The sequence below is a fragment of the Bombus impatiens genome, unplaced genomic scaffold (genome assembly GCF_000188095.3).
Source record: "Bombus impatiens unplaced genomic scaffold, BIMP_2.2 scf_0166, whole genome shotgun sequence".
Lineage (NCBI taxonomy): Eukaryota > Metazoa > Arthropoda > Insecta > Hymenoptera > Apidae > Bombus > Bombus impatiens.
The window spans coordinates 559,686-583,806 of record NT_176585.1 but is presented as its reverse complement, the minus strand read 5'-3'; the positions used below and the strand labels follow the sequence as shown (position 1 = coordinate 583,806).

General features: G+C 34.8%; 1 protein-coding gene across 4 annotated transcripts in view; it reads left to right on the top strand.

Moving 5' to 3' along the window:
* LOC100740377 (heterogeneous nuclear ribonucleoprotein 27C) overlaps window positions 1-24,120 on the top strand; it is a 30,831-nt gene extending 6,711 nt beyond the window's left edge. The window contains exons 6-7 of one of the 4 annotated variants that reach the window (XM_012382712.3): window positions 2,023-2,178; window positions 23,094-24,120. In XM_012382712.3, the coding sequence (XP_012238135.1) occupies window positions 2,023-2,178; window positions 23,094-23,158 (221 nt within the window). In that variant the 3' untranslated portion in view covers window positions 23,159-24,120. Of the gene's footprint in view, window positions 1-2,022; window positions 2,179-2,735; window positions 5,706-19,819; window positions 21,080-21,742; window positions 23,029-23,093 lie in introns of those variants that run through there. The other 3 variants (XM_012382709.3, XM_012382710.3, XM_012382711.3) reach the window with 3 other exon arrangements.
* The last annotated feature ends 1 nt before the right edge of the window (window position 24,121 follows it).

Sequence of the window (24,121 nt, the reverse complement as noted above, 5' to 3'; positions counted from 1 at the left end):
GGGGTTCTTGGAACTCCTGGAACATGGCACAAAACGGTCCTCCTCCTGGGACCCAGCCACCACCTCAGCCCCCTCAGCCTAACTCCTCGCAGCCCAACTCCAACTCGAACCCCTCTGGCCCGCAGGGTGAGTCTTCAAGCTCAGTCAAACAAACTCTGTCCTCTTACCACCCTTTCGCATACAGCTCCATTTTCACATAGTCGAGCCTGGCTATAAGTTATCTATTATTTCGTATTTCTTTTATCCTTCATTGTCTTTCTCTGTGTCCCTGTCTGCCTTTCTTACTATTTCAACTAAAAACACATTATTTTTCTTTTTTTAATAAATAGCTCATTAGAAAATCTTTATTATTGATCATATCCGGGTGTGTTTGTATCCAGAATGATGTTCTAATAACGAATAAGCACGCGGCGAAGAGAGATACCGCATGATTGTAATTTAGCGTGATATCGAGAGAGATATCACGTCTCGCTTATTAACAGCATTTTTTTTTACTGCGAAAATTTATTCTAAGTGTCCCCTTGGATCATCCAAGAATGTAACACCCGTTTTGTTATAATGTCTTTTGTCTGTTAACGTACAATTCATTAATTGTAAATTGGCTTTCGGAGTTCGACAAGAGATGAGCTTTTCATGCATTGGGGTTGGAGGAACGAGAAAGCGAAGAATTTAATTATGTTGTAAAACGAAAGTGAAGAAGTTTATTTTTATTGAATAAAATTTTTCTCCTATTTGTAAGATCCTCTACAGATCCCCGATTCCCATGTAATTGCACATTTCGTTAGTTTGCCTAATTATCCGGAAATTCTAGTATCAGCGCTTGTTTCCCTTTTTTGCGTCCAGAATTGTTCGAGAGCATGTACTTTCGTTTGTACAAACTATAAATATGCGTAGTTTTTATACAGATCGACTTAGGATTACGAAAATTGTAAATCGTTATTTTATATATGTCTATTTTATTAGTGTGTATACTTAAAGGTAGAGAGAGAGCTATGCTTAGAATATTTGTTATGCTTATAATCGTTAGACAAGGTCCGCTGGATAATCGTAGTAATGTAATCATCGGCATCTCGCACTTACTCATTCACTACATCACTCTTAATTGTGTATTTTTATTTCCCAAATGGGTTATTCTTTGTCCTATGTAATTCAATACAAGTATTTTCTTTCTATTTTCATTGGTTGTTTTTTAATACCTCCCACGACTAGTAATTGGTCAGTGCTCTTTTAGTATTGGTATTTTTAGAGTAGATTAGGTATCTGGAAATAATTTTTTAAGTGTATTCACGTTGTTTTTTCTGAGCTATTGTAATTGTCATTGTAAAAAGGAATATAAAAATGTGGAATTTTATAAAAAAAAAAATATCTTGCTGTAATGTAGTATAGTGCAATCCTATTCTCGCTCCTTCCAGTTCCTCTAGAGTCTAGTAGAATTTGTGTCGAATTTGTCTTCGATTTTATTTCCTATTAAAATTTACATTGCATAGAATTTCTAGAATTTTATAACATAATAACAATTTACGTTTCCGATAGTAATAGACATCGATTCGTTTTTTAATCTGTCGAGATCAGTACAATTCTCTGCTTGTTTTGCATAATCAGTCTTTTACAAAGTCAACACGTCCAAATGCATTTACATTTATTCGTAATTGTCCACGATGCTTTTTAATTGCACGTATTTATGTCTATTCTCTACACGTACTGATCTTAATTTATTTAATACAATAATAATCCCTTTATGTTAAATTTGCTTTTTTATTTAAAATTGTTCATAAAAGAAAGCGAAATGAAATGAGAGAGATATATTTTCGATACTTTCATCCGATCGTTTGTAATTCACGAACACTCTCATAATAAATTCTCTGTCGTAAAGTAATGGAATTATGTATCGGTGCCTCGGTTATTCCATGGGAAGTATCCAAAATGTATCTTTGTCGTGGGGAAAACTGTCTCACAGCTTATGAATAAACGAAACGAGGTAAGTGGGGAAGTTGGATAATACGGTGAAAATCAATGTTCCAGGTGACATGTATTCGCGACAGACCACCGGTTCAGGTGCACCTGGGTCCAGTAGCAGTTCAGCTAAAACTCCGGATTATACTGGGTACTCTGCATATGGTAATTACGCTGACACCAGTTATCCTCAGCGTTCGTACCAAGGAGGAGAAAGCAACCAAGGTGGGTATGCCGCCAGCGCTCCTAAACCCCAGCAAGGCTTTGATTTCAAAGAGTGGCCCACCTCATGACCATTTTAATTGATCCGTGATGGAGAGATGCGCTGAATGGCTTGGCCTTGCTCGTGGGTTATTTCATATTACATTTTTAGAGAAACACGAAAACATACAATATTGCGCATTGATCGTGAGAATCTGTGCTCGAATTTTGGGACATTCTTTGGATCTATTTATATTTCATGGGTATACGAACAACAGATTTTATTTTGAGCGTCACGGTGTTGGATTATTTTAAAAAGTTTTCGAGACTTTTATACTATTTTTTCTAGAATTTATTGCGAATTACACGATCATGTTTTCTATCGAAATATCGTACGCGAAATGTTTTATTTATCGCTTGTTTAAACTCTTTCGAGAATTTACGAGAAATCGTTTAATTCAAAGAATGTCTCGATCAAGCCAGTATGTCGTTCGCGAGCGGTCGTATTTTCCAGTCCCCTCGATAATTTTGATGGAAGATAGTAATTTTCTGACATATCTTTTTCTGGTATTCGTATAAAGGAAAGTGGAGAATACATCTGCCCGACTTAATAAAATGGAACCGCCAAGGAAAAGAGGTTATTAGGTTCTAGAAATATTGATTTCATTGATCGCTCGCGACAACGGCCCATGATCTTATTGGGTTTCAAAGGTACTGTGGAAACAATTGAAACCACACATTTAAAACAGATAAACAGAGAGGAATAAGTAGCAAAAAAAGCAAGACGAACAAAATGCCAGGACAAAGAGTAAATGGACACCCATGGTGCAAGTAAACTTTTGTATGGCACTGGGATAGAGGGTAGGAAGCGGAACATAGAAGTATTATAAGAGTTAGATTGAATGGAATAAGTAAAATAAAGCAAATAAAACGAAAGCGAGTGTAAAGAATAAGGGAATGCTGAACATTAATTACTTACCAGCATTTGAGCGGGGGATGGATGAAATTTCGTTTTGAGAAATTTCTTCTCAGTGGATGGCACAAATTTCGATGCTCGTTCACCTTTTTGATACTTTTAGTGAACACTTCGGTAATTTGAAAATAAGAATAATTAAATAAAAGAAATACTATATTACGGTCTCCAGTGCAAGGTCATTGAATGACTGACACATTTGAGACACCCGTCCCTCCACGATCTCGTATTTATTAAAACAGATATGCTGGAATGAAGGAAAATGAAAACGTAAGGAGTAATTAATGAAATAATTAAGTAAGGTGTTCACACAGGCTGACTTATAATCTAAACTACAGAGATAGTGTAAAATAAATAGATCCTTTTAATATGATGTATGTATATCTATAACTTTATTGACAGCAGGCTGCAGTTTCCTTAAGCATGTTTTTTCTCTTTTCCTTTTTTTTTGTGTGTTTTGTTATTTTCATATTGTATCTCTTAGGCATATTGACGTTTAGTTCCTTTTTCTTTTATTCTTCTTCACTTATGACTTTTCCTAATCTAAATCTGGTCCTTTTCCGTTTCCATGTATCTGAAAAAAGTTGATTGTTTTTGGAGGGAAGAGGACGAGAAAGGAAACGAAAAAAAAGATATCGAATTTTTTAATGAAGATTAAAAAAAAAGAAAATTTGTATAATAAGAACTTTTGAATCGTTAGACACGTTTCTGTACTGTCATATTGCATCAAACATGGAAACTAGTTTATTTTTTATCTCGGATTTATAATAGTTAATTATTAGGCACCTTTAAGACTACAATTATTGTTACTATTATTATTACTTCTATGATAATTATTACTATTATACTACTATTATCATTATGAACTATTTACAGCTATTTATCACTATTTACTGTTGCGACTGCTCCTACTGCAACCATTATGATTGCACTACTATACACGCTATTATTACTGTCTATGATAATTAACAAATATTGTACGATGATGCTTATAAGTGTTTAAATTTTAGATGATTAGATATGAAAGAGATCATGATATCTACTGGATGGAGGGAGGGGTATTTGTAATATGTGCGGTGTACTCGGCGGGGGGCGTCGATCTGAAAAGTCTACCTGATTAAATATATGACTTAATTGTATTTACTCTGTAGGATTTACCATAGTTCTAAACAAGGAATATTTCGGAAGAATGCTCTCAAATGCTCATGTTTATTACTGAGCGAGTCGCGTTGTGTCTTACTTTGTCAATAAGAATTGCAAGTATTGCGCTAATGTAATTTTAAATTTTTTACGAGGTCACACTATAATCAGTAGGTTACAATTAATAACGGATCAACAATTTGCGTAAGCTTCCTCACTATTGATCTCAATACGATTTAGCTTTTTCTTTCCCTTTATGGCATCTGTTCTTTCTCTCGTCAAATTGTTGTAACTTTAACCACTTTTTTTTTCGTTTCTACATTGTTTTCTTTATTATTTCACCTTGCCATATTTCTCGTAATACACAAATTCGTAATAAGCGGTGCGAATTTTTTTTTGTGTATGTCATTGATCGACTTTCAAATCAATTAACTCCTGTACTTATCCTCCGCATTGTCTATTTAAAGTGCTCGTTACCATTTTCGGATTCGATACGTTTAATTAACAGTATCGCGTAGCATCGTAGTAACAGATATGTAAAAGTCGATGGGATGATGAGAAAGCATTAACAAACGCGACTCGTGGAAACTTCTGGGATCAACGCAATAACACATTTACTGACTAAACTAAAGACAAGAAAAGACGAGTAGGGAGCTCAATCAAAGGAAAACCACCTTTTACACTAATTATTATGGTAATTACACGAAACACGTAAAACATAACCGTACTCTCAACAGATACACATGTAACACGTACACTTCTACGCGCATAAAGAAGTAAACTAATTAAACAGAGGCCACAAGTTATTGAACATCCAAATAATAGTAAATTAATAAGATGCTAAAAGTAGATAATGAAAAAGAAGTTAAAATGAAAGGGCGATGACTTTGTGGTTGTACTAAATAATACGTTATTTAATACCTACTTGAGAGGCAGAGAGCGAGAGAGGGAGAGAAAGATGAGAGAGAGACTGTGAGAGCAGCAAATTTAAATAGCGAGAGAGAGAGAGAGAGAGAAAGTTTTTATCTTTACGGCTGTTTTTTCAGAACTTATTTTATAAAGTAATATAATAAAGAAACGTAAATGAAAAAGCCACTAGTATATCGATTATGATTATAATTATTACTACTAACTATTGTATTTCTTACTATTATCGATTTTTAAAATAAAGTTAAAGCGTATAAATTTAAAGGATTTTTAAGTGTATGCAAAGCGTTAGGAGAAAGTGATCATAATAACATTTGATTTATAGATGTATTAAGGATATAATTAATGTGTTTGCTGGAATCGGTAAGCCAGGTAAATTAATTTATATTATAATTAACGAGTCTCAGAGGGATGATTAAATTACTCTAGTACGAAGGGATGGGAAATGTGAGGGAGAAAAAAAAGTAAATAATGACACAAAGTTAAATGGCTGCCTTGCCGCACTTGTATATACATATATTTTAGGGTACGCTGGAAAAGTATAATATCGAGATAATAAGCGAAAGTGGTAGCAATGGATTTGAAAAAATACACACAAAATGATGACGAGAAAGCGGGACTATTCGAATAATTGACAATTAATAATTATAACAGATAATATATTTATATTTAACGCGATATTATTAGTATTTTTCAATACAGAAATAATGCATCTAATTAATGTAATAGGTAGCAAATAGGGAAAAATGCTTTGATTCTAGCTGTTGTTACTATCTGTCGTAATTTCGTCGTTTTTACGAATTACGACTTGCTCTCAGGGTTGTTACTGTCTTTTTTCCTCTTTTATCTTTTAATTTTCTACCTTTTTCAATCACTTTTTTTTATATTCTCCCTGTCTAAGATTTCACTTCCTATTAAAATCTTTGAAAATGATTGTATTTATATTTTTTAGGTTGGTATCTCATTTCTCTTCTTGTTCTTTCCTTTTTTTCTTTTTTTTTTTGTTAATTCTTTTTTTGTTAAATAAATAGGCACTGAACTCAGTATTTGAAGGAAGCATTCTCAAATGTTTTTTTTTTAAATCATTTTATGAGCGGTGTCATGCGGAAAAGCATGGTTTTTGCTGTAAAATATTTATTGTTGATTCGTAGGACTGAAACACTTTTTATTTCATATAGAGAAGTAATAATTGTACATTAAGGTTTAAGTAATGGGAGGGGGGAGAAGATCACATACAGCTAGATTTAATTCTTCGTTACTTTTAAGACATTACCAACAGGGAGAGTAAAAGAAACAAACAATTCAACTTTATAAACAATGTTAGATGTGTAATTTTTACAATTTTTACACTTTTGCATGTTTTAGTATTTTTCCTCTACTTTACCGAATCATTTACTATTTAAATAATCTTGCTGTCTTTTTCGCGTATTGAAATAATAAAATAATGTTTATTCATTTGTTCATGCATTTCATAAATTCGTTTAATCATTGTCTCTTCTATGTATTTTTTTTCTTGTTTTGTTTTTGCGAGGAATTTCTTAAAGATATATAATATATTTAGTTAATTCACCGTTTGCCTTAATTTAATTAGATAGTGCACGCATTCAATATTTTTAATGTAACGAACTTAGTTTGCAAGGTAATTAAATAATAAAAAAGAAAAAGAGTTAAGCATTCAATATTTAAAGATGAGATACGATAAATATATTGTAATTCCGGGGGCGTTACATGTCTGTTTTTAACGTTAACACATACTTGACGTCCCGCTCACTGAAGACTGGTCATTATAATTAAATGTTATACTTAAATAACTTACTATTCATATTGTAATTTATACAAGAAACAGTTTTTATCGATGAGTTTATCTTGTACTTTTAATGGATATTAATGTAATTAGTTGGTATCACAACGACGTATTGGCTATTGCATTTCTACACGCTTATTATTGTATTTCAATTGATTCTTCTAACACATTCGCATTTTTCCCCCTCTTGTTTGTTGGCTTAGTAGGCGAGAAAGAACAACGTCGAAATTCGATAATAGAGTACATATATTTGCCACGAATCAAAACGGCACGAAACTACGTGGGCATTTTTCCAAGTTGTAAGGAATAACGTTCGGGAAAGATCTGTTGGTCGCACGACGATGTATTTTTAACTTTCACGTTGAAATCATTTTTAACTATCATTCAAAGCACAAATTCCATCGATGATAGGTAATAACCAAAAAGAAAGTTAACCACTGCCTGAGCTTGTTCCTTGTCTATCATCGGTTTCGTTGCATGATCAGTTAACGGCCCCAGAATTTTGTAACTTTTCGAGCTGTTGCCAATTGTATCTTAATCATTGTGAGGCACAAAGAAAAGCAACAGAGAACAGAACAAATGAAACGTCGATTAAAGTTGCAACTTGTTTAACACTCAGTTGATCGCGTTCGAATGAAACGATAAGCGAAAGCTAGGAAAGGGAAGAATGGGGAAGTTGTCATTGGAGTAGCGTTCAGGTAGTGCAATGATTTCGGTATTACACGAAAACGTAGGCAGAATACACGCGATTTCAGAGAGGAAGGAAAACACGAAATAGAACAAAATTAAATAATAAGGAACGGAATGTGTGTCATATATGTATATGCATATATAGACGTACATACACTGTTAGAGACACGCGAGTACACTGGTACACACCGTGAATATTCTAAATTACGTTTACAGTAGATGCAGTTAAGGTATTAAATTCTAATTCTGCAAAGTGATTTTCTGCGCGCCTGTTAGGACGACGTAATTGTTGTCGAAAAAAAGAAACTAATTAATAATAATAATAATAATAATAAAAAAGAGAAACCTGTATAGTAGCGAAGGGAAAACATAGAAAATTAAAGGAAAAACAAAAAAATTGAGAACACTTCAAGTTTTACAATAAGAGAGAGACAGATAGAGAGAAAAATTCTAAATGTACTACGTTTATGTTAAGTACCCTGCTATAATCGTGAAAGAAAGAAACTTTATATCGACGTATAGATGGTGTATAGGCGAACCGTTTAACGACACGTTGTGTGCGCAAGAAAAATCGACACGTGTACACACACTCATCGACACACATGTTCACACACCACTCCACACTACTACATTAAAATGCTTCACATTCTGAGACTAAGGGCTTTGGGAGGGAGAGAATTTGAAAAAGAAAAAAAAAAGGGGGAGGAAAACATTTCTAAAGATTCTTAACGAAACCGTGAGTGCATTAGCGGATTGGAGAAACGATCGAATAGGAACGACTAAATAATAATAAGGCTTGTTTCTTCCTGAAATGTTACTCGAGAGCCACTAACCGCAAAAGAAAAATTCAGCATAAACGAAAAGTAGAAAAAGCAACAAACAAAAGCAGACACACAATTAAACAATAAAGAAAACGGGAGAAAAATGAAATTGATATATCTTTATTTCGCTGGAGAAAAATGAAACAAACGATTATCCGCTTTAGTGAATGGAATTCCTACAGTTTGGAATGCTTTGTCTCGCATTGAACGAACGAGAATCGATCGATCTACTTTTATCATATTTTAGTGTGAAGTATAAGATAAAATAAACGTAAAGAAATGAAATAAAGTCGACGATGACGATTGTAACGATAATAAATGAAATTGTTAACTGTAATAACATGACCTGTATACTTGTAACTTTTAGCATTATATTGGTAAGATCGTGCCCCCCTGTACGAGACAAACGATTAGAATATTTATAGTGGAACGATAGATAAATGTGAAACGACGACGAAGAAAAATAAGGAAATATGATTAAATGAAAATGATATATGTTATTAAGATTACGGTCGCATCGGCTGCCAGTCGAGAAAAGTAAACGGCCTAGCCGATGTGACTATGAAACGGCGAAAAAGTAATACGTATCCATGTTCATCATGTTTTACCTCAGATTTAAGGATACATTTAAGGATCTTTACGCTCGCACGCTTTCTGTCCATCTCATTCCCAGTGACCTAGGCTAGAAAACTCTCTGTACCGAATGGAGTGTCCGACTTTTCAATCGTGTTAAACAAATAACACGCTGTCAAGAATTTTAAATAAAAGTTTCCTTAGCTAGAAAAAATTGCACGTGAATTTCTTTTTTCGGGATATGTGTATTCATAATCCAGACGAAGTCGAACACTCCATTATCAGCACAGTAGCAGTAAAAAAAATATATATATACATACATATATATATATATATATATATCTATATATATATACACACACCAGGCCAAAGCGCATTGTCTCTACCTTTAAGAATTCTCTTAAGGAAGAGTCTAAGAAATTAGAGTTGTAGAATCAAGAAAGAGAGACGAAAGAAGTAAAAAAAAAAAAAAGGAAAACAGGACAGGATAAAGAGAGAGAGGAAGGAAAGGAATAATTATGTAGGAGGAGTAAAAATATTACAGATTGAGAGAGAGAGAGCGAGAGAGAGAGAGATTTTTTGTCGCGGTGAACATTATAATATTATGCGCGTTTACTGATAATAACGATTTAATGAACGATGATTAATTATTATTATTAACTACTATTATTACACATAATACAGAGAGCGGAGATGTTGAGAGAGAACACATGTTTACGTGCTATTCTGTATATATACACGTATATATACAATTTTTTATATATATGTATATATATTCCAAATATATATGTATATATACATATATATGATATATATATATTATTCATTACAACATATATGTATGTACACGCACTCGTATGTCTGCTCGTGTAAATGTATATCTTTAAAAAAAGCAGGACAAAATATATCGATATAGGGGCGTACGTATTTCTTTTTTAAAAATGTTATGTACATTTTGCATGCACGGCCATTCGTGCACGCGTAATGTCGACATATTAACATCTATGTATACCACATATATACACTTCTGTACACACTACAATTTTCTTCGATCTGCTTTATTTTTCTTTTTTTGTTTTGATTCTACTCTCGAGGGAAAATGGCTGTATAAAAAGAAAGAAAGAAATGGAGGGAGGGTGGGAAAATTCATTGAAAAAAAAGGGAAATTTAACGGTTGATATTCAGACATTGCAATACGGAACGAAAAAAGAACAGATGAGATAAGCAAATACCTTATTAGTCTTAATTAGTTGTGAATAAAGAAAACGAAAGGGGAAGGTAATGGACGGAGAGAGAGAGAGAGAGAGAGAGAGAGAATGAGAAGAGAAGAAACGTGTTCGGTAGGGAGAGTGAGAAAAGTGTAAGATTGTGTGTGAGAGAGAGAGAGACAGAGGGTAAATTAATTAGTCTTTAATTAAGTAGGAAGGAAAGGGTAGTAAATTGCATTCAAAACGTACACATCTTTTTCGACGCATGTATTACGTCTCGATAAAAACAAATATTCTTATCTTTCTTTTTTTTCTGTACAGATACATTTAATCGATTTACGCATTGCCGCGTTAACGATAGTTTTAGCTTTAATTAATTCGATAACTCAACTATTTCTTGGAGACTGAACGTAGTCTTTATCTTCCTAAACGATATTTAACGGTGGTGTACGCATGGTTCGATCGATAATGTCAAGTTGGGTGGTGAGTTATTCAGCCCAGTCGTATTATTCGATTTGTTTTTGTTGTGCAAAGGAGACACGATAACAATTCACATTCAAATGTATAGTGCTTGAAAACAGCGTATATATGTGTATGTATACATGCGCAACATTGTCTATGAAATATGTGGGAGTCATTAATTTCGCATGCTTAGCACAGAAGTCGACAAAGAAAATTGGGTAAATACTACATAAATATATAGAGAGGTGTGTGGGTTTGTTATTACGATTCGCTATTTTTCAATTGCTGCTACTTTTATTATTGTCATTACTGTCACTCCATAGTAGTTATTTACTTAAGTAGTAGTTGTTGCTAATGCTATTATTACTCTTCTACTTTCCTCACAACTAAGATTATCGCTATTCACTTTTGCAAATATTGCTTTTCCTCTTTTCATATTTTAATCTAACTGTTTCCTAGTTTTCTTGCTCTATTGTCCTTTTTCGTCAGGGTTACATGATTTTATGTGTTAAAACTACAATACAATATCAATAACTAATGGTCGTATCTAGCAACAAAAGTTCATAAGGTCGACTATATAAAAATATAAAGATCAGATATGCATCTTGTTGGTCGTCACATTTACATTCTCGTCCGATTCGTATGATCGTCACGTTCGTCTGAACGTGTACCATTTACTTTCCGAAACGACGTGATAAGTTGAAAGATAAGAGTAGTTATAAATCATGTTAATAGGTCGAATTGTTAGCAGACAGTGGAATGATCCGTAAATTCCTCCTTTTTTTTTTTTTTTTTTTGTGAAAATAAAATGATAAAAAGAGGACAAACCGAGAGAAAGGGAGAGAGAGAGAGAGGGAGAGAAAGAGTGAGAGAATGAGATTTTTTGGTATCAGAATAAAAGCTGCTAGCAATTTCTGTAATCTAACTACCGTTTGGATACAATTTACTCGCAGGCATCATCTTTTTAGAATACTTTTAGAGATAATGAAAAAAGAAACAAACGAGAATGGAACGCAAGAGGGATACTCAGATGTTTTTTAATCGTTCTTAAGGATTTGTCGAATAACATATACCTCATTGTAACTAATGAACCGTGATTTTCAACGAGGCGTCAGCTGCTTCTTTTTTATTCCTGGAGTTCCTAAACGTGTCGGTCCTTTCGTAATAAGTCCTTCGCTCGTTAGCTGATATCGCAGGCAGTCAGGCCGTCGATTTTCGTCGACCATTACGTTACGTGTTACATACAATTAAATGGTATTATTCCACTAAAGATGTAAATTACTAACCGCTAAGGAATTAACGTGTTACAAGATTTTTCACACTATAGTTAAGCATATTCACGCAGACACACAGAGACAGGCACGTCCGCATTCATTCAACGCCTCTTTCTATGATACTTCCGCGATCGTGAGTTACTAGATAAATCAAAAGAAATAATCGAGTAGCCTGTAGAAATTTTGTACAGTCGAACGTTTGTTCAGTCCATAAATTAACGCTTAACGTCAGTCTCTCAGATCACGTATATAATCGTAACGATAGGTTAGTTTTCTTTCCCATTTTCTCTTTATATTTTCTCAAAATAACAGCCAAGTCCGAGAGATCGATGTTACGGGTTAAAAAAGAAGAAATCTCGACGTTTCAGACTGAAACTCTCTAAGCGGTTAAGAATAGTTATTACTCTCGCCTTGATTTTCACGCATTATTTGCAGAACCGGCGAAGAGAGATGCTATGGTAGCTCACGATTAGACCGTTCAATTTTAAGTAAGTCAGCCTCTAAGCAATTCGGGACCCGAAAGAAACGTTTTTCGATTAAGTACTAGTTAATTATAATACGTAATTAATTCCTAGGGATATCGTGATCGGGCAGAAGTACAACGTAAAAAAACGAATGAATCGAATGGATTAAAAAGTTGGGTGCAGAATGCGGGGATTATGTATGACTAGGGGGAAGGGGTGGAGAGTAGAATTTTTCGGTAAGAAAGAATCATGAACGAAGCCTTAAAATGCAGATAAACAAAAAAAAAACGGTACTTTTACTCTTCGTATAGAAATCTACTGGTTAATATACTTAGACGGTACGTCCAGATCAGAAAGATACAAAACTTGTTAGATTGTTATTACTGATATTAATCGATTAATTGATTAATTAATTAAGGGATTTAACGTAATGGTTTATTGTCGAATTAAACAAGCAACCGTTCTCTAGTTGGATACGCAGATACGTATCTTTCTATCAGCTGAATTCGTGTCGGAATAAGTTCACCCTTGCATTTAGCATTCGTAATGACGAGTGCCGCCGCGACAAACGTGACCGTCATGCGACCAGAATTTCTATGATATTCGATGTGCTCGAAACAGTAAATGTGACGACAACGGAGGACATTTTTCCGTTTTTTAAGCGTAGGCATAGTTCACTGAACTTGAACAAGTCACGAAAAAGATACAGAATATAATAGGATGTTGAAGAATTTGTACACACAAGCGTACTTTGCTTGAACTTAATTAGAAGACCACGTTACCCTTATTAGAGACAAGTATGCATATACCTGTATACCGTTCGACTATAAAATCGACATAAACGACGGTATAAAACGAGATTCGATAAATACAATGTGTTTTTACGACACGAAAAACACGAAGTTTTTACGAGTCTTGTATGCGCATGCACTAATCCTTTTACCATAGAATTAACTGTTTGTACTTTAACGAGTAATATTTAATATTTCGATGTGCATCTATCAATATACGTGTGTACGTACGTACGTAGAAAAAGAGAAATCGCGAAGATAAATAGAAGTTTCCGTGTATAATTATAACTTAAGGAAAACAAACAAATATTAACGAGAGAATAAATCAGGGCCGGCTGGTGGTTGGAACGAATTTTCGATAACTCTATCTATCGTAGCACGTGTTTAAGATTCCATAATTTTATTTGCTAAGATGTTAATTTTAACGATGGAAATTAGTTATTCGATGATAGTTGCTAATTACGTTTGAGTCCCGACTGAAAAGTATCCGAGTACAACTAGCTTCGAACATAAGCAAGGCTGAAACGAATGAAATTGACTTTGCTCATTCCAAGAATGTCGAGTCCTCTGAAACGGTCCTAATAAGACTGACGCTCTCGGACAAAATGAAAAATAACAAAAAAAATAACAAAAACAAAATAAATAAAAGAATATCTTAGATGAAACAAATTGTAAAAAGTAAAAGTAAAGATATGTTGTATCGTAAAAAACGATTCCTATGGTAAGTCTTAATTTTCGCGTTTAAAAGACCATACTCTTTGCTTATTTAATCATTACGGTACTTTTTCGCTGAGCAAAATACGTCCAACGACCACTGCCCTTTAAAAGGACAACAGCTTAAGCAAAGAGAGGACCCTTTTTTCGCGTAGGTTAACGAAAAATGCTTCAATCTGAGATTCTCAGAGATGAATATCGAAAAAGGAGGCGAGGGTTCGTATAAAGAAAAAAGATGATAAGAGGAAGAAGGGGAAAAACGAAGAACGAAAAGATGAAAAAAAAAATTGTAAATCAGTGTTAATTATTCGAACTGAAAGGAAGCGCCTCTGCTTTTTCTCCTGCGAACGATACGTCGATTTGGAAATATTGCCGTGTCACTTTAGGCTTAGGATTATTAAACGTGAAACAAAAGGGGGAGGGACGTCGATGAAACTATTAAAGGTAAAAGAAGTGTCAAAGTACTGCTACGATTTATGAAACTATTTACTATTTACGACTAGTAACACATAAACAAGGAACCATACTGTTGTTGTTATTATTTTCTATTGTAATTAATTAATTATCACAAATTACAATGGCTTTACTATTTTCTTGAATAAATGCCTATATCTACAGCTTCTCGAGCGCGTTTCAGCGTAGCTTAAGTTTATATCAGAAGAGGAGAAAACGAGGGAATGAGCGGTTGATTAAATCATTCGACAGTGAGATTGTATGGCATGGAGAGTAAAAATGGCGGAGAACGAGATATCGCGAGATGCAGGGTGAACGAGTTAAAGCGAGAATGAGACGCAATTTGATTGGTGTTTTGCGAAAGAATGTGAATGAACGAACGGGAACGAATCATTTTAAGAAAGTGGAAATGTGTGGACAAAGGAAGAAAGATGTAAAAGAAAAAGTGAAAAATAAGATGAGTATGAAAACAGGCTGCAGCTAACGTAACAAATAGGAGAAGACGAACGGGTAGTTAGATAAATAAGGGTAGTAAGTGAATTTAAACAGAGAATTATTATATTTAACGCACGAGGTGCTGACGATCAGGCCCCGCGGACACAAAATCCTCGAAGTATTAATTAAAAGTGGACGCCGTTTTTAAGGTTATTATCGACTATCATGTTTATTATATTAAATAATAGTTAAAGGCTATCTAACGTTTAACGGTCTAGTTTACACGATAAATGATTACATGAAAACTTTACCTCTGCCTAAGGATAGATTGTACGAATCGATTTAACGAGAAAATAAGGAAAAATAAAATGACGATAAGACAAAAAGTTGTAGCTGGTTAAGAGCGAATCGAAAATAAGATAAGTAAATAATGAAATAGAATTTTACGGGGAGGGGGGTTGATCAATAAATACTCGAAAGTACACCAAAAGTGCTACCAGGGGAAGCGGGAACCGGTATATTCGAGCGATAGGAAATCGTGTTATAGTCCTAAGGGAGAAGAACAGATAACGTTTGTTTTATCTTTCCGTTTTACCGTCGTTGGACAAGAACATTTACCGATTCCTCTCTTTAATTCTTTTTTTCTTTTCCTTCACTTTTCAGTCGTAGAATTTTTCGTTTGCCACGTTTGTATCCTGTCGCTATCTTGCTGTTGCTTTGTTATACTTCGATGCTGCTTTCGAACGTTTACGTAGCGTTTCGATAAAACGGCAGGCTCTTAGAACGTGTCTTAAAAGCGTACGTTAGTCGTACGATTCTAGTAATCGTAAAAAATAAAAGAAAAAAAAGAAAAAGGGAAGGAAGAAAGGTCGACACTCGGCGGAGAAAGTGAGAATTGTGTGAATCGAGCGTATATGTATAGACGTGAGAGTGCATGAGGGAATCCGGACAACGTTGTAGGTAAATCGATATAATTATTGATTAAGGGATAAGTTGTGTACAAATGTATTATAAATTAATGATTATCCTCAGAGTACCTTAAACGCAGAAAGATGAGAGAAAACGAGAGAGAAAAACGAAGCTCACCTTTGACTTAAACACACATACATACACACAATATTACGTAGAATTTTCTCCCAAACCTCCCCCGTTTTTATACGGTTGGGCCTTTTTGGCTGGGGTCGCGAATACTTTTCCAGGCCGTGCTTTTATGGGGATGAGGCAAAGCGTAGGATCAATACTTAAGGTATCCATTAATTATCTAATTAATTAATTAAAGCGTATAAACTTGACATAAGAGAAAACCGTTGCTTAGGGAAGTATTAAAATAGAGAGCGAAACGAAGATATTTTTAATGAAACAAACAAATGCCAACCATTGTGTTCTCGTGAGAATCATAATTGTTCCGTAACTCTTAAGTGAAAAGGAAAAATCGCGTATCTAAGTCGTTAATTAGTCGTTGTAATTTTAATTCTTTTGTTAGAAAGCAAATTGTAATAAACGGGTGTACGAAAGGTCAGGGAGAGAGAGACTGAGAGCGTTGTTAAGTTGCTGGTTAATTGGTTAATTGGATGAGGAGGGGAGATAATAAAAATGATTACAAGAACAGAGAGTGACGAATGTTGACGAATGAGAGACGGATGGATATTACGGTATATAGTACGAGGAATGAATCGAGAGCCGACGAAATTAAGTTTACGAAAAAGAAAATCATAAAACGAGCATGGATCGCTGGTGACTGCAGAAGAGAGAATCTAGTGACATAGAGGAAACGATTGTTGGAAAGTTTCATGGACACGAGAGGGAGAGAAAGGCAAAGAGGTGCGAATGGGATCAGCGTGGAAGTGGCGAGAGGAGAGCGTGTAGAGATAAATTTTCGACGTTCAAACGACAGAGACACACAGTGCCGCCAAGATTTCTAGTAATACAAAGAACATAGTTTGTACGCGATGTACAAGTGGCACCGTTTGGTGCCGAACCAGGTTTAAGGTTTGCCAAATCTTTGATAAGTAAAGAAAAAAAAACATTAAAATAAAAAGATAAAAACACGCGAGACAATGTAAAAGTTTATTAAGCTGCATTACGTATATAGTGCATAGGAAGTACTTGCATTAAAAGAATCATAGCTAAACCGTTAGTGCTTAAAACGCGACGATGTGATGAAAGTGCCGACGCAATATTTCCAAATCGTATTAAGAGAAGAAAAACCTCCCTAACCACTTGAAATTTTCATCAGAAACTTTTTCCAATAATTAGATCCAGCATTACGAAACTTTCCAGATAAATCGAAGACGAGCTGAACACAGAGGTGATTGTTTTCCTCCTCATCCCATCAGGATCGTTTCTTATTAGGGTACGGTTGTTTGTCAGTTGATTTGGTCGTGAATTGTAAATTTCGTTCTATGATAGTGTATGTAAAATACGCGACACACGGTGATCAAGGGAAAGGAGAAAGGGACAGAGACTAACGAAAATTTCGAAGAGTAGCTTAATAGCGGATTAACGATCGTTATCTAATTTTAGCGACATTAGTTAATCTGATAAGAATGAGGGAGTGATTGGCAAAGAATAGGGCACGAATGTTGCGTGTAGGTCCTTGGATCGATGGAGGTACACAGATTTGATAGTTACACAATGTTGATGGAACAAATCTCACACACGTGAAGCTGAAACAAAGAAACACACACATATATAACACAACATCCCTTGTCACGTGTGTGATTTGGTAACGATATGAGAGAGAGGAAGTAAAAAATCAGCTGCGTAAATCTTGCTATTTGTCCGATAGGATTGGGGTGGAGTGAGGGAACGGATAAAACAAGGAAAGACGAACGATAGAAAAGGTAACACGAACATGGTTGATAATGACATAGAGCGGAAAATCGTCAGAGCATCGAAAAGTGTGCATGATCATGTGTGCATGAATATTTTCATTCAAGAGGGAAGAAAGAAAGAAAATTCTCCGAGTTTGGTGTTTAATATTTTCCGTGTGCTGTCAAAATAAGACGAGAAACGGTCAACCATAGAAGGAGATTCATTAAGAAAGGTTTAAATTACGATATCAAAAGTGTTGTCAGGCAGGTCCAATTGGGGAGGGCACAATCTCTATTTGTGAATTGCCGATTTCTGCTTTATTTTCACTCAATGAATATATCCTTTTATAATTGTGTAACGTTTCACTTCTACCTGCTCTCCTCACTCCCAAAATGACACATAAAAACAGTACCACTACTATTGCTACCGTACTATTACTATTACTACTACTGCTACTACTATTACTATATTGTAACTACTACTATTATTATGATTATTATTAATTATTATTGATTATTGTCATTATTACTACTATTATTATTATTCATTAAATACACACATACACATATATATATAAATATAAATAAATAAATAAATATATATATATTATATATATATTAATATACTTAACGGTGTTTCTAGTGGATTAATTGATTATTGATACTTAAGATATTATATTAATAATATTAATATAACGATTATAATGATGATATATATAATTATATATAAAAATATATGAATATATATATGATATACTGATGATAAGTTGATATGCTGATAATTATTATGATAATAATATAGAAGAAAAAGAGTGGATCATTATTCGTAAAGTACATACTGGTATAGATTATGAGGATGATTAAATAGAAAATGATATTGATGAAAAAGAAACAAATGAATTTTGTCAATCGAATCCAAACAATCTCTTCCTTCGTTTTAAAGTCATCTGTTTTTCGTATTATTAAGTGGTTAATCTTAGAACTTTTATTTTATCCAAAAGGTTGAGAGACTTAAAACACTGCACAGTTTGATATTGTTATCATTACATTATCTATTCCCGTTTTTTAATAACCGTGAATTAATTACGTAAGAGGAATGTATGCAACTCTAAATAAAATTAGAAAATATTTTGCGAATGAATGAGCGCGCGAATGAAAGCGAGCATGCGAGTGCACGTGAAAGTTCCTTTTTCGCCTAATTGTTTCGGTAGCCACGCCTTTCCGTCATTCGCTCAAACAGTTGTTAAAATAGAATTGTCATTCTAAACTAGTTCCTTCTACTTTCTTTTTGTCGCTTCTGTTTTGCAATTAGCTCTTAGCAACAACTTCCGTTTTCCGAAATCATTTCGTTTGTGAAAGTTCCACGCGAATTTCGGTTGCTGGTTCCTCTTCGGTCCTAATTCAACTTTTTTTTTTTGTACAAACTAAAATTTTCTTTTTATCCGGTACGATTCGAACGCAAACGTAAATGATTTTGTTGTATAGGACGGAATTACAGAGGTGGTCCACTATTTCAAAGAATATTTTTTAAATTCCTTTTCTTTTTTTTTTTTTTATATCATTGACATAAGTAAAGAAACGATGGAGACGAGCTTTTCATTGGTGCAGTGTTTTATGCGCGTCCCAACGTATCAGTTCATTACATCTCGAAACTGAGCTTAATAAATGTATTCACTAGATTAAAAATATATCAAGTATACTCTCTTATATTTTATTGCAAAACCAGGATATTTAAAGATACTCAGGTTCGAGGTATATCCTGTCTTTGTCGATACTTTAGGGGCCAATTATTTATTTTCTCATCAGATTTTAGTTGACAATCTCTAACGATGAATTACTTTACTTTTATATCTATGTAATATTTTTCATTCATAATTAAGTAACTTGCCCCTTTAGTATCTCTCATCCGTATCAATATATAATTTTCTTTTAAGTTAAGTTAAATTCCATGTTTTCTAAGCATATGAAAACAGAGGTACTTTTCACTATCACAGTGTAAATCATGGAAATTTGCATTGGTGTCGCCGCGCAGACACGTCATTCTAAATTTACACTTTTACGCCTAGCGAAGGGCGTGTTCGGGACGGCCCGCACTACCTAATTTCCTCCTTTATTTCCCGCAGACAACACCCCGATCCCAAAGTTCAAAAATACTGAAAGTGGAAGTCCGACCTTCATTCCGAACGGAGACGCAGCCCCAGGTCCCCAACGGTTTTCCTTGACCCAGCACACGAATTATCACCCTTATAGGCGCTAAGAAATAGCAAAAACAGCCTACCAAAGACAAATCAAGCCTTTAGGTTCTTAATATAAAAATGGAAAAAAAAACAGCAAAATTTAGGAAAATGGAAAAGAGGGAGGTTGGCGGCGCTGTAATGGAGGAATGAAAAAAAAAGAAAGAAATGGTGTAAGGTGGTAGATTTCGATGAGAACGTTTCCAAACGTGGCCATCATCCTCTTTGTTTCCTTATGCCTGAATTCATGTCCACGTTTTGATACATTATTAAGGAAAATTCCTTTTATAGTTGTCACTTTTTGATCGTTTCGTACCGAACGATGATTCGTAAATAGCCCGTAAGATGATTTATCTATTAAGGATTTATATAAGCTACGTGCAAGTGACGCGTCCTTTTAAAAATTAAGATTACTTAAGGCCTACCATTTAGATCTGTTATTAAGTTACGTATATTAATTAAATTTTACCATACGGGAGCTTTTTAGATTTGTGACATATCTATGCTATTCTTCCCCCCCCCCCTTTTTTTAATTTATACGCATAGATCTAATGTAGAAAATGGAATCATGGTATTAATGATTGTCTGTATATTTATTTAAGAGGCTGCGAAATATAAGTCGAAATTTAGGGCAGGGTCCTTTGTTGTACTTGAACTTGAAAGTATAGCAACTTGTTTCAAGATCGGATCATTTTAATTCATTTACTGTGCAAAGTCGAAGCTCGACTAAATTCTACTAAATTGCGTCCTTTGCGTCAACGTCCTGTTCGAATCGGGAAGACGCGTTGAAATTCGTGTGTAGGAAGATGAAGCTCCCAGCGGAGATTCAAATTAAACTTGATCGTAAACTCTATTTGCTTCGAAGTTGCTCGGCGCTCGTGATACATAGTACTAAGTCCTTTTATACTAATTATTAAGGCCGCGAGAGATATGGAAGAAATATAAATTTTGTACTGAAAATTGTAAGAGAGAAAGAGTGGGAGAGAAAGGGAGAGAGCGAGAATTGGATGAAAAGTAAGGAGCATATTATAACTTCATTGTTTTAATCCTCGTATATTTAAGTCGGCGGTGTTTAGTCGATAAGCACTATACGATTAAGATGATCAAGGACGTAATATAATAAGCTTTTCGTACTTGCACGTTACGAAACATTTTTGATAGAATTTATTTCTTTGTTGCACGACCTGATCGTTTTCTGCTTCTTTTTTCTATTATACGTTAATCATATAGATTATTAATTAATTCTAATATATCGATATTAATACACCATTTTTTTTCTTTTTATAAATCTTATGTAAAGTGTATTCTCGGAGCTTTGTTGACAGAGCACGTTCTAGAAGATCTTGAAGATTCTCGCCCACGAATCGACCACCTAACATCCTTCAATCGCTATTACTATTTAATTTACTTTTACGTTCACGCGCGCGTCGCGTTGCTCGAGCCAATTCAATTAATTCGTAATTCCGGGGGCGATCCTTTCCATTAACGCTGTCAATCTCTTTTTTAATCCACCATTTCTTTCCTGTGACCTAAAATTCTTTATCGCGACGTGGCTTTCAAACCCGCCACTGTGCCCGACAAGATTATCAAAGAGGTTGACAATGCTTCGATCAATGCTATTTTATTTTGGGCTCGATGATTCGAGAAATTTTTTATTTGATCCATAGTCAATCTCTTCGATCGTCCTCGAATCGTCCCATCTTTCGTTCGTGACTACACACGCTACTGCTCTCTGTCTCTACCGATCTTTCCTTGATTACAATCCTGGATCGCGTCCTGGCACACGTACGTTCATTTATACGATTCTAACAGGCACCGAATACGGACCTCCGAGACTAGGAAGCGTTTCTCCTGCCCCAGGAACCAACGGCAACAACGGCGGCGGTGGACCCAAAAGGGGTCACACAGGATCCTCATCCAGCTCCAACAATTACCATCCCTATCGTCGCTAGAGATGGACTGAAAAACAAATCGGTTTTTCGCCGTATCACGCGATGTTTCGCTTCTTTTTTTCATATTAATCAACGATCGACTGCCGCATCATACATGTCGCGCTTACACGACACTTGCATATCACACGTGTAAATCTTCGTTTGTGTGTGCGTGTATGAGTGAGCATGCATGGCAACGAGAATCATAATAGAGCAAAAGAGACGAAGATAACTTTTGTATAGCTTTTTTAAGTCTACGAGAGAGGCATGTCTTGAATAACGGTCTCAGAGCAATGAAAGAACGGTGGTTACGCTTTTTATAAGAATGGAACGCAGAATGGTCGTTCTTTTGCTGTTCTCATTACGACTTGAGTCGGAAGAGGAGCGAAAAAAGATCTCAAGGACTATCATCGAAAAATTGTACATTTGGAGAGTATTCGTGGACTGCAGGATAGAAGTTCTCTGAAGATGTGACGAGAGATCATTAAAAGAAGGCGAGTTGCCAGTTCTGGAAGAGCATCAAGGACCAATTATTATACACGATCAGGAAACACCAGTTCCGAACTCAAAGCGAAGAAGTTCTTCCCAGCATTGTACTATAAACTATTTACGATCGCTTTTAAAGAGATAAAATTACTTTCGGCCAGGCTGTGTAGATCAAACTGTCGAATTAATCATTTACTTCTTATTTTCTATGGGAAAATTCGTACAGATCGGTCGAGAATTTTTGTTTCGCGATTATAAAGAAAGATGTGGTAAGGAAACTGGAATCTTATTAAGAAGCATTAATGTTGACTGGTTCATCCAAAACGGTTATAGGTATTGTAAGATTTAGATGTAAGCATTTTCAACGTATCGATCCATTGAAATCTTCGTCTTAGAATTAGCTACAAGAAGCGATTAAGTACTTTAGAAACGTGACTTATCAGTTTGTCTGATTGCCTTTCTCTTTTTTTCATATCCACCCCTTTATTTGGTTAATTTGTAAGAGACGTTAAAATAGGAAATTACCTCGAATCTGTGATCAAATCAAAAAGTAGATAATATCTCTTTGAATTATCTCGCGACGGAACATTTTATGAGAAAAGACACGTACAGAATAAGCTGATACCAATTTTGTTCATTTTTTAAATTTAATAATTCCGATCGGCGATTAAAACAAACAAAAAATAAATTCGTTTCAAAACTCGACAAGAAACCTAATCCTTTGTTTTTTTCAATTTCTGCCGTAGGAAGTTTATTTCCTAGACGTCCTGTTCATTTTACTGACTGGATGACGCGAGGCTTGTGGACTTGAGGTAAAAGAACCGGAAACACGCGTTTAGCCGCGGTCGGGCTTAACGGGCCGCGAGAATTAAAAGGGATGTTTTGCATATTAATTTAAACAATCAAACTGGTCCTTTGTCCTAAATTCAATCTTCCATCTCCTATATATTTTATGTTTCCTTTTGTTTCTTGTGTTTTACGTTTGTACTCTTTCACTTGTTGTGTCTGTTGTATAGTTGTTTGCGTATTAATTTGGTACCCACTTCTTTCTTCCGCTTCGAGAATCGGAGACTTATATAAATATGCATATATATTATTATATATCGAACGAACGAAACACGAATTATTCATGTACATCGTAATAAGAGCAGCAACTCCAATCCTCGCGAATTCCTCGGTAATTATTCGTATGTATTGGGATTAGAAAGGTTTCGTGCGTTACGATGAAAAGAGAATGGAGGTAAAGGAAGAGTATATATTTTTCATGGTTCGAGAATAAGAATATAGAGAACGAAAGTATGCACGAAAGCGGCAGAAGAGTGGAAACGATTTAAAAAATGCGTAGATGTGTCACGTATCTGCGTTTTGTGCGAGCCAATAGCTTCGTCCATATTTAGAATAATGTGTAATTTAAAAATATTAAACTAAGTAGACCTCATTATTTACGTAAGTGCAGTTAACAGTGGATATTTGTATTTATTAATTGTATATGCCTATGAGACTAAGTATAACGTATATTTTCGTACATCCGGGAAGTTGTTACGATAAAGGGCGTTAAAAAATCGTAGAAACACGTGTGAACGTTTCCCTCGATATGTCAGTGTTCTTTTCCCAGACGGAAGAAATAAAAGACAAAGAATGAAAATAAAGATGCTAAACACCATTGTGCTTCTCGGTCACCGGCACGCACGTACTTTTTCGCAATGGTATGAGACATACATCATCACTTTTTTCGTATGTAAGCGTTCGAACAGAAAGAATAATTAGTTATCAG